The sequence below is a fragment of the Trichomycterus rosablanca genome, chromosome 3 (genome assembly GCF_030014385.1).
Source record: "Trichomycterus rosablanca isolate fTriRos1 chromosome 3, fTriRos1.hap1, whole genome shotgun sequence".
Taxonomy (NCBI): Eukaryota; Metazoa; Chordata; class Actinopteri; order Siluriformes; family Trichomycteridae; genus Trichomycterus; species Trichomycterus rosablanca.
The window spans coordinates 55,087,549-55,099,497 of record NC_085990.1 but is presented as its reverse complement, the minus strand read 5'-3'; the positions used below and the strand labels follow the sequence as shown (position 1 = coordinate 55,099,497).

Sequence of the window (11,949 nt, the reverse complement as noted above, 5' to 3'; positions counted from 1 at the left end):
CATATGGCTTCATGATACAGCTTTAACTCGCATCTGTGAATTGCACAGCAAATTAAGTTTATAGACGATGATTTCTGGAAGTGTTTCTGAGTCCATGCAGTGATTACCAGTACAGAATCATGCCTGTTTTAATGCAGTGCTGCTCAAAGGCCCGAAGATCACAAGCATCCAATACTGACCATCAGCCTCGTCCCTAGTGCACAGGGATTTCTCCAGATTCTCTGAATCTTTTCATGATGATATTATGTACTGTAGATGGTGAGGTCATAATTTTACATTGAGGAACATTTGAATGAAATTGTTCCACAATTTTTAGATGCAGTTCTTTACAGATTGGTGAATCTCTGTCCATCTTTGCTTATGAGAGACTCTCTAAAATGCTCTTTTCATACCCAGTCACGTGACTTACTTGCTAATTGCTCCCTCAGCTGTTTTCTTAATTTTCTAGCCTTTTGCTACCCCTCCAAACTTTTTTAAGATGTTTTGCTGATCATTTTGTAAATAATTTTCATGAAATGCTAAAATATCTTTCAGTATCCAATATGTAGCCTATCAGCTGTATCCTAGAGGTTAAGGTGCTGGTCCAGTAATCAGAAGGTTGCCGGAAAATGATCTTGTAGCCTCACCACTGCCAGGTTGCCCTTGAACAATGCTCTTAACCCTCAAATGCTTAGATTGTATACTGTCACAAATGTAAATCACTTTAGATGAAACCATCTGCTTAATGCTGAAAATGTAAATATGTGTTCTGTGTTTTATTGTAAATAAAAATGTGGGTCCATAAAATTTGCATTCTTTTTTATGTTTATTTACATTTTACACAGGATCCCAACTTTTTGAAATTGAGGTTTTAAAATAAAATGTTGAATCTAATGAAATTTACCACACCGACTCACCAGGATTCCTTTTATCTTTAAAATTTGACACATACACACAAACACAAACACACACACACACACACACACAGTTAGAATAAGTTGTGTTTAGGTGGATCAGAACCACTTCATGTTGCTGCACTACATTTATAATAACAGTAAAATGCTGCTGCTGTGATATTAATGATGAAAATACTTACTCAGCTCTTCTGGATTCTTTCACAACTGGCAGCAGCTTCAGAAGACATTCATCTGATCTGTTATATTTCCTCAAATCAAATTTCTCCAGATCTTCTTCTGAGTTCAGCAACACAAACACCAGTGCTGACCACTGAGCAGGAGAGAGACTGGTTCCACTGAGACAACCAGAATCATCAAATACATAACGTGGTTTTATTCTATTCAGGTAAGTCTGGACCTCCTGCACCAGAGAATGATCATTCAGTTCATTCAGACAGTGGAACAGATTGATGGATTTCTCTGGTGAGGGATTCTTCCTGATCTTCTCCTTGATGTACTTAACAGTTTCCTGTTTACTGTGAGATTTACTTCCTGTCTTTGTCAGTAGGTCTCGTAAGAGAGTCTGATTGGACTCCAGTGAGAGACCCAGAAGGAAGCGAATGAAAAGGTCCAGCTGTCCATTTTCACTCTGTAAGGCCTTGTCCACTGCACTCTTGAGGAAATTAGACATGCTGGACTTGGTGAACAGATCAGACAGATCAGTGGTTTGTTGTTCTGTTGGATTTTTGCTGATGAAGCAGATAAATGCAAATAAAGCAGCCAGAAACTCCTGGACGCTCAGGTGAACAAAGCTGAAGACCTTCCCCAGGTGTAACCCAAACTCCTCTCTGAAGATCTGGGTGCACACTCCTGAGTACACTGACACTTCTCTGACATCAATACCACACTCTCTCAGGTCTTCTTCATAGAAGATCAGGTTTCCTTTCTCCAGCTGTTGGAAAGCCAGTTTTCCCAGTGCCAGTATCATCTCTCTGGTCTGATGAAGGTCGGGTTCACATTTCCCATGATACTTTTGTTCCTTGTGTTTGATCTGAAAGATCAGGAAGTGGGTGAACATTTGAGTCAGAGTTTTGGGGATCTCTCCACCCTCTGCTTCACCCAGCATTCTCTCTAGAACAGAGGCTGAAATCCAGCAGAAGATTGGAATGTGACACATGATGTAGAGGCTTCTTGATGACTTCATGTGTTTGATGATTTTACTGGCCAGGTCCTCATCACTGATACTCTTCCTGAAGTACTCCTCTTTCTGAGGATCACTGAAACCTCGTACCTCTGTTATCTGGGCTACACACTCAGGAGGGATCTGATTGGCTGCAGCTGGTCGAGAGGTGATCCAGAGGAGAGCAGAGGGAAGCAGGTTCCCCTTGATGAGGTTCATCAGCAGCACATCCACTGAGGCTGATTCTGTTACATCCCTCACAGTCTCATTGTTCTGGAAGTTTAGAGGAAGTCGACACTCATCCAGACCATCAAAGATAAAAATTATCTTGTAGATGCTGCAGTTTATTGATTTTATTCTTTTAAATTCTGGAAAAAAATAATGAAGAAGCTCCATCAGACTGAGATGTTCCTCCTTCATCAGATTCAGCTCTCTAAAGGGAAGTGGGAACATGAAGAAAACGTCCTGATTGGCTTTTCCTTCAGCCCAGTCCAGAATGAACTTCTGCACAGAGACGGTTTTTCCAATTCCAGCAACTCCTTTAGTCAGCACAGTTCTGATGGCCATGTCTTTAAAGAGGTCGTTACAGTTGATGGGTTTCTCCTGTGTTGTTGGTCTCCTGGATGTCGTTTCAATCTGTCTCACCTCATGTTCATTATTGACGTCTCCACTCGAACCCTCTGTGATGTAGAGCTCAGTGTAGATCTGATCCAGGAGAACTGATGATCCAGGCTGTGAGATTCCTTCATTAATTCTTTTATATTTCTCTATCAGTTTGGTTTTGAGGTTCTTCTGATAAACAGAGACCAGCTCTAATAAACAGAAGAACATGAAGATAAATATTTCACTGTATGTACCAGAGTAGAAAATCTAAATTTATTTACTAATCTAATATGTCTGATCATCTCTATCAGATACTGATTTATTCAGACATAACAGTCCATACTGATCAGATTTAATGACAGAGTTCTGATATCAGTTTGCTGCTATTAATGTTTTATTAGTATTAGAAAGATCAAAACTGAACTGAATATTAAGCAACTAACTACCAGCACGACACACTTTACTATTATACACCTACAATTTCATAGCAAATGTTGTAAATGATGATAACTTTTCAGGGTTTTTTTTAGTTATTGTAGTTTTTAATAAAAAATAACATTATATTGTAGTTCTTCTTAAATAGAAGTGATGGAATAAAACCAGCAGCTCTTACTGGTCTGCAGTGTGTTGGCTAAATCTGTCTGGTTCATCTTCTTCAGGACATGTAGTGTGATCTTCAGCACCTCCTCTCTGAAACTACATTGATCCTCCTCATCCTTCACCTCAGCGCATTCTGGGTAATCTGGACTCAGTATCTTCTTATATTTATTCAGCTCATTCTTCAACAGAGTGAAGACTTTCTGCTCCAGCTCCTGACAAAATTACAGTAACTAGATATAAAAAATGTTAAACCTAGACTGGTACAGTCAGCTCTAAAATAATTGGTTCCCTACTAAAAGTAAAATGTGGATTAATTAAAACATTAAGTATAATTTAAAAAGGTAAAACTTTATAAGACTGCCAGAACCTTAATTAAAATACTATAACAAAGTGTAGGGGTGTACAGGACAACTAGCAGTTGTTTAGAAGAAACTGACTTTTAGGAGTAGGTTATCCAGTTAGGTTTAGAAATAGAAGTACTGATCGATCGTGTGGTGATATGTTGGTGGATCATGTAACTAACGTATCATACTTGATCACAGTTCCAACACAGCGCTCACATCACTGTAGTTTCCTAATTATTATGTTTTAATGAACTGATCAGTGTGTTTGGTGATCTGGTTTGTCACTTTAAACGACCGCTGGTTGTTTCCTGGTTAACTCACACCGTAGAGATACTGTGGGGTCAAATCCCACCTTAGGTCATCAGATAACATTTGTTTCCTTTGGCCTCTGATTATGTTCAGTCACTGCTCTTGGGTCTAGAATCAGCTTGGTGATGAGTCTGTGTACCATCTTTCTTCATCACTCATTACATTTATGAAACTTTAAATGAGTTTGTAGACTGTAGATGACTGATCAGTTATTGTTTATTACACCACATAAACTGTAATCCTCTTTGATTAAGCATTATGTCACTGCTAATAGTTTCACTGTGGAAATTTCTGCAATATCAAAAAGAATAAAATTTTGTAGACGTGCCTGATCACACACAAGTTCCACACAGAGACTCAGATACACACCTTAAATACTGAATCCAACTCATTTCTGCTGCTTCTTTCTGATTTCTTGAATTTCTCTTGTTTTCTGTAAACAATCAAAGCATTAAGTTCAATCTACAACCCCAAATCAGAAAAAGTTGGGACAGCATGGAAAATGCAAATAAAATAAAAACACAGTTTCTTACATTGACTTTGACTTTAATTGGATGTCAGACAGGATGAACCTTAGATATTTCATCTTTTATCTGCTCAACTTAATTTAATTTATTAATAAAAATCCATTCCTGCATTTCAGGCCTTAAGATGTGCAGCAGTACGGGGGGGTCGTTGTTGTTTCAAAATTCTCCACACGTTCTCTATTGGGGACAGGTCAGGACTGCAGGCGGGCCAGTCCAGTCCCCGTACCCTCTTCTTCCACAGCCACACCTTCGTACTGTGTGCAGCAGGTGGTTTTGCATCGTCTTGTTGAAAAATGCTGGACGTCTCTGGACAAGACGACGTCTTGAAGGCAGCACATGTTGCTCTAAGATCTCAATGTACTTTTCTGCATTAATGCTGCATCACAGAGTGTAAATGACCTTTACCAAGGGCACTGACACACCCCCATACCATGATACACCCTGGTACTGACACACCCCCATACCATGATACACCCTGGTACTGACACACCCCCATACCATGATACACCCTGGTACTGACACCCCCCCCATACCATGATACACCCTGGTACTGACACACCCCCATACCATGACAGACCCTGGCTTTTGGATTTGTTGCTGATAACAGTCTGGACGGTCCTTTTCGTCTTTGGTCCGGAGCACACAGAGTCCAAAAAAGACCTGGAATGCTGATTCATCCGACCACAATACATGTTTCCACTGTGTGATGGTCCATCCTAGATGCCTCCAAGCCCAGAGAAGTTGACGCCGCTTCTGGACATGGTTAACATAAGGCTTCTTTTTTGCACAGTAAAGTGTTAAGTATGATTTGTGCAGTAACTCTGTATTGTAGAGCTTGATAAAGGTTTGATAAACTAATCCCTCACCCATGTGGTTATATCAGCTAGTGTTGAGTGGAGGTTCTTGATGCCGTCTGAGGGATGGAAGATCACGAGCGTTCAGATTAAGCTGCACCCTCCACCTTTACACACTGAAATTCCTCCTGATTCCTTGAATGGTTTAATGTTATTCTGCTCTGTAGTGGGAGAACATGCAAATCCCTTCCAATCTTTCATTGAGGTTTATTGTTTTTAAATATTTTAATCATTTTCTCACACATTTGTGGACAAACTGGATCCTCTGATCATCTTTACTCATCAGAGACTCTCAGCCTTTCCTGGATGCTGCTTTTGTACCAAACCATGATTACAATCACCTGTTTAACATCACATCATTATTTAGTTTCTCTACCTCATTACTAGCCCCAAATTGTCCCTGTCCCAACTTTTTTGGAATGTGTTGCAGGCCTGGAATGCAGGAATGGATGTTTATTAATAAATGAAATGATGTTGAGCAGATAAAAGATGAAATATCTCAGGTTCATCCTGTCTGACATAAAAAAAAAGTCAAAGTAAATGTAAGAAACTCTGTGTTTTTATTTTATTTGCATTTTCCATCCTGTCCCAACTTTTCTGATTTGGGGTTGTAAATTCTGCACAGCAAACAGCAATAAACATTTAGCAGATGTTTAACATCATCATATTGCCAAACTTTATCAGGTGGGACTGGTTGTGAAGAACTTAATAAAATAGAAAATACAAGCTGACCTCAGATCAGTAGAAGAATTTCCTTCTCTGAAGTTCATGGGATCTTTCATTGACCGATCACTCTTCATGGACACACAGCTGGGTTCAGGCGAGTCTGATCTTTTACTTTCCTCTGATCTAAAGCACAGAAGAAAAATCAGTGGAGATTAAAATGTGATTATTAAAACTGTGCTGATAAAATACTAATAATAGGTGGAAATCTGAATAATATAAAAAGATTTTTGTCACATTTCCTAAAATCATCCTGACCTCAGATCAGTAGAATGCTCTCTGTCACTGAACTTTGGTGGATCTTCCATTGACCGATCACTCTTTATGGACACACTGCTGGGTTCAGGTGGGTCTGATCTCTCACCCTGAATCCAACTGAAACAAGAACAGAATTTGAAGAATTTCTGTTTTGCAGGTTCTCCATTATACAACACTTTTACTTTCTTCTCTCTTTAATAATCTGATGACGTCACTGTGAAGATCAGATATAAACTACAATCTGTAATGTGAGTCTAAACCAAACTTAACCTCTTAAACTCCACAGAGCCGCCGACACGTCCAACATCAATCCTGTTATTCATATCACAGAATATCTGGAGGACTATAAACCAGTGTTTCTCAACCTTTTTTCAGTCACGGCACCCTTTAAAAGTATTCAAAATCTCAAGTCACCCCAGTCTAAAATGTATTCAAAAACTTACACTCTGCATCCCTCGGACTGCTAACACACAAAAAACTATAGAGAAGAGACAGACTGTGGTTGCATTGCATTAAGTTTCAGAAAAATCCTCTCTTGTACAGAGATGTGACTGTTTGTTTCTGCTTTAAAACATAAGCGCCATGAAAGAACCAGATTTAACACAACTAAACAAGTTTATTTCTCAATTATTTGTCATTATACCACTAGCACTGCTCATTGTCTGCATGGTTTCTCTATAGCTCGGTTACGGCTCTCAAACTTAAACTTAAAAGAAGCTTTATTGGCATGACAAATAAGGACATTCGTATTGCCAAAGCAAGTTACAGAGAAATATTAAAAATAACAATAAAAAAGAACAAAAATATACAAAACAGTTACATGTGCAAAAATATAAAATAGAATAAAATATTAATAAAAAAAGTGCAAAATAATAACAATAAAAATTATAATATTTACATTAATGAGGTAATGAGCTCTCTCTGTGTGTGTGTGTGTGTGTGTGTGTGTGTGTCGCTTGCTCTCTCCGCGATACTGAATGTGATTTGAATTTTGACAATAAACAGCTCTTATTGACTGATTAATTCCCTCTACTGATGGAAGCTGAATGGTTGAATTACAGCCGATATTAACTGCACAGAAATTTAAATATATATTATAACGCCTCCCAGAGGCGCGACTCGGTTCCTTTTGTTCATTTTAAAGAGCCGTCACTATAGGCCCGCGTTGACGTTGTAGCATGGGGGAAAGGGGCGTGTGAGACAAATTTTGATGTTTTCAATGTCAGTAACGTCAGAATATTTTTGACGGCACCCCTGACGAAGCCAGACGGCACCCCAGTTGAGAAAGGCTGCTATACACTATAAAATGGACATTTGCTTTATTCTATTTACACATTTGATCATTAACATAATAAGGGTATGAAATAGTTGTATTTTATAGAAAGCAAAACACTATATGGTGAAAAGTATGTGGAGCACTTATCATCCCAAAGCCCTGGACATTAATGTGGAGTTGCAGCTCTTTTGTTTCTCCTTTGTAACCTTGTTAAACTTTACGTTTTAGGAAGGACTTCTATTAAATTTAAAAACGCATCTATGACAGTTTGTTGCCAGTTAGTCAATCTAGATTCCATATCAATTCCAAAGGTGTTTAATATGTTTGAGGTCGAGGCTGTGTGTAGACCACTGGAGTACTTTGGACACAGACAAAAGTATCTGTGATTATTTAGAACGCTTAATGTTTTTACTCATTATATTTTTGAAATGTAAACAAATGTAGAATTTAATGCCTGCAGAAAAGTTGGGACGGAGGTGAACTTTGTGTCTATATAGCGATGCTGTTGTCATGTGTGCAGAATGAGACCTGCCATCATCTTGCTGAAATAATCATGAATCTCTCAGGTAAACATGTGATTTTATGTCTCTCTAAAATGACACGTATCCTCATCAGTGCTGCTTTTACACACAAGTCACACATGAGCACTGATGCACCACCGTACTATGACAGATGTTTGTTTTTGCACTTTTCACTGATACCAGCCTGGATGGTTCATCCTGTTGTTGGTACTGAGAACTTGACCATTATTCATGAGCCAAAATGTGAACTCATCTGAAATGAAGCGCTCCCAAACCCATGTGACTATATTTCTGAAAGTAGTGTAATGGTTTCTCATGCAGTGCTGTCTGAGGAGTCGAGGACAACGAGGTTTCCAGCCTCGCCCTACATGGACTGGGATTTCTCTGGATTTCCTGAATCCTTTAACAGTATTATGTATGGTAGATGGTAAAACATCTAAATGATTTGCAGTTTTATATTGAGCCAATAGAACTGTCAATCAAGATTTGGCACTAACCTACGACCCATCTTTGATTACAACGATTGATCCTTTGGTGGATCCTCCTTCTATACTCAATCATTCTTTCACCTGTTACCAGCTCACCTGCTTAGTGTGGAATGTGTCATAACAGTGTATCTTCAATATTCTATAAATGTTTTACTTTGATTGTGTTCAGTGTGTTGCAGGTATCATATTTAAAACGTGTTTATACTTATAAAGTAAGTTAAGTTTAAGAATGATGGTAAGATCATGATTAAGGCACTACCTAACCGCATCATGGACCATGAAATAAATCGTTTCCATGTAATAAGCAATTTAATGTTTGTGTTTAGTGATTTAACATTTTTCATTCATGCAGCGTATGTCACAAAATGGACGAGAATTTTTATCTTTGAGAATGTAGCTGGATGTTCTAGGTTTACATTCAACTATTAACCCCTTAATGCCTGAATTTATTCATAATGATATAAAAAAATTAATTATTTGTGTTTTTGCTTTAAAGCCGATGCTACACTAAGTGGAGATTGTTCATTTGTCCATAGCACATAAAACAGATATAAATTTACTTATGTTGCAAATTAGCGACAACAGGCATAAATGGTAAAATGGTTAAAAAAAGGAATTAAACGCATTTTCCCATCTCAGATATGTAGACTTTACATACATACATACATATACATACACATATACAGGGGTTGGACAAAATAACTGAAACACCTGGTTTTAGACCACAATAATTTATTAGTATGGTGTAGGGCCTCCTTTTGCGGCCAATACAGTGTCAATTTGTCTTGGAAATGACATATACAAGTCCTGCACAGTGGTCAGAGGGATTTTAAGCCATTCTTCTTGCAGGATAGTGGCCAGGTCACTACGTGATGCTGGTGGAGGAAAACGTTTCCTGACTCGCTTCTCCAAAACACCCCAAAGTGGCTCAATAATATTTAGATCTGGTGACTGTGCAGGCCATGGGAGATGTTCAACTTCACTTTCATGTTCATCAAACCAATCTTTCACCAGTCTTGCTGTGTGTATTGGTGCATTGTCATCCTGATACACGGCACCGCCATTGGATGCACATGGTCCTCCAGAATGGTTAGGTAGTCCTTGGCAGTGACGCGCCCATCTAGCACAAGTATTGGGCCAAGGGAATGCCATGATATGGCAGCCCAAACCATCACTGATCCACCCCCATGCTTCACTCTGGGCATGCAACAGTCTGGGTGGTACGCTTCTTTGGGGCTTCTCCACACCGTAACTCTCCCGGATGTGGGGAAAACAGTAAAGGTGGACTCATCAGAGAACAATACATGTTTCACATTGTCCACAGCCCAAGATTTGCGCTCCTTGCACCATTGAAACCGTTGTTTGGCATCATCACGAGTGACCAAAGGTTTGGCTATAGCAGCCCGGCCGTGTATATCGACCCTGTGGAGCTCCCGACGGACAGTTCTGGTGGAAACAGGAGAGTTGAGGTGCACATTTAATTCTGCCGTGATTTGGGCAGCCGTGGTTTTATGTTTTTTGGATACAATCCGGGTTAGCACCCGAACATCCCTTTCAGACAGCTTCCTCTTGCGTCCACAGTTAATCCTGTTGGATGTGGTTTGTCCTTCTTGGTGGTATGCTGACATTACCCTGGATACCGTGGCTCTTGATACATCACAAAGACTTGCTGTCTTGGTCACAGATGCGCCAGCAAGACGTGCACCAACAATTTGTCCTCTTTTGAACTCTGGTATGTCACCCATAATGTTGTGTGCATTGCAATATTTTGAGCAAAACTGTGCTCTTACCCTGCTAATTGAACCTTCACACTCTGCTCTTACTGGTGCAATGTGCAATTAATGAAGATTGGCCACCAGACTGGTCCAATTTAGCCATGAAACCTCCCACACTAAAATGACAGGTGTTTCAGTTATTTTGTCTAACCCCTGTATTTATATGCAGGCACGTGCACAGATAGACCCCTAGTGGTGCTCAAGCACCTGCCCTTTTGCCCTGGATGAGAAAAGTGCCCTATCTGCTGGAACCCAATTTTTGTCTGCATTCATTAATATTTAAAAACAAAAATTACCCTCTCTGTCATCAATTCCCCCCCCCAAAGTGTTTTGATATCTGATGGGCATTTATTATTACTACTTGTGAGAATTCTGCCCCGATCTGATCCGCGGCGCGCACAAGCTCCCTCCTCCTCCTCCGGTTAGCACTCATGCAGTGCTGAGCGCCAGGCCAAACCGCTGCTACGCACTTCTCCTCTGACCCGCAGCATCAGACAGACAGGTACTGACAGTGTTTCATACAAAGAGCATCCATGTATAACACATAGCCTACACGTTCTGTACTCATGAGTCATGAAATACGTGATTATAAAGCCTTGTCCAGCTGTTTACTGACGTTTGTCATGTTTAATGAAGGGAGAGGGACAAACTGCAGCAGACAGACAGACAGACAGAATTTAAAGACAGTTTTACTGTTTTACAAATTAGACAAGTTCACTAGTTTTGTTTCATTTAAAATCTTACTTATTTTGATATAAGAAAAAAAAGCATGAGCACAAACATTTTGCAGGAAAATGTCAAGTAGCTCTCACAGTAAAGTGTTGAAAATAGATACAAACATACAATATTTTATAATTACGGCATCCTGGCCAAAACGCCGTGTAGGAAAAGAGTTATTTTCATGCAAGCATTTATACTTCAACAGTTGAGGTTTACAAATGATGAATAATTTTGCTAGGTAATTAACATTACAAACTAATATATGTAGAAGGCTAAGTATAATGCTCTATGACATAGATCAGCATACAAAAATGATGAATAAATAGGAAAATGTTATTTAGCTGTCTATTTGATTTTATTGGCATAATAATAGGCCCATTGTTAACATTAACTACCCAAAGTGGGTTTCTGATTTAAAATCAAAAGCAGGTCTTAAGTTGAGCTACATGACAGTCTGGTGAGGTAAATTGACACTAGTAATGGTATATTATCAGTGTAATGCTTCAACTCTGTCAGAAAACAGTAAAATGATGTATACTGTGTTCTCCCCTTTATGGAGATTCAGTAAGTCACTCTTGATTATTATGCACAACATTGATTTATCTCATTTACAAATTTTGCAGCATAATGCCAAGAAAAGAAAGGTTACAAAAGCAGTAAGAAAAGGAAACTACAGCAGCAGCTCAGGGTAGCAGCTCTCTTTTATCCTGGATTAGGCCATCTAGCAGTAAAGCACATGAGGGAGATGTACTGTATCAGTTGTGTGGTAAAAAGCGTGCACAATATGGCCTTGTTTTTGCCTGTTTTTCATTTATTTATGCAATTTGATAATTTGAGTTATTTGATTAGATGTGTATTGATTGTGTTAACAAAATAAATATATAAGTAAAATATCC

General features: G+C 39.0%; 1 protein-coding gene across 1 annotated transcript in view; it reads right to left on the bottom strand.

Moving 5' to 3' along the window:
* LOC134309978 (NACHT, LRR and PYD domains-containing protein 3-like) overlaps positions 1–6,338 on the bottom strand; it is a 259,037-nt gene extending 252,699 nt beyond the window's left edge. Inside the window, exons 1-5 of the mRNA XM_062991482.1 lie at positions 6,274–6,338; positions 6,021–6,141; positions 4,281–4,334; positions 3,272–3,470; positions 1,076–2,867 (exon numbers count right to left, since the gene is read on the bottom strand). Of these exons, the coding sequence (XP_062847552.1) occupies positions 1,076–2,867; positions 3,272–3,470; positions 4,281–4,334; positions 6,021–6,141; positions 6,274–6,323 (2,216 nt within the window). The 5' untranslated portion in view covers positions 6,324–6,338. The remainder of the gene's footprint in view (positions 1–1,075; positions 2,868–3,271; positions 3,471–4,280; positions 4,335–6,020; positions 6,142–6,273) is intronic.
* Between the last annotated feature and the right edge of the window lie 5,611 nt (positions 6,339–11,949).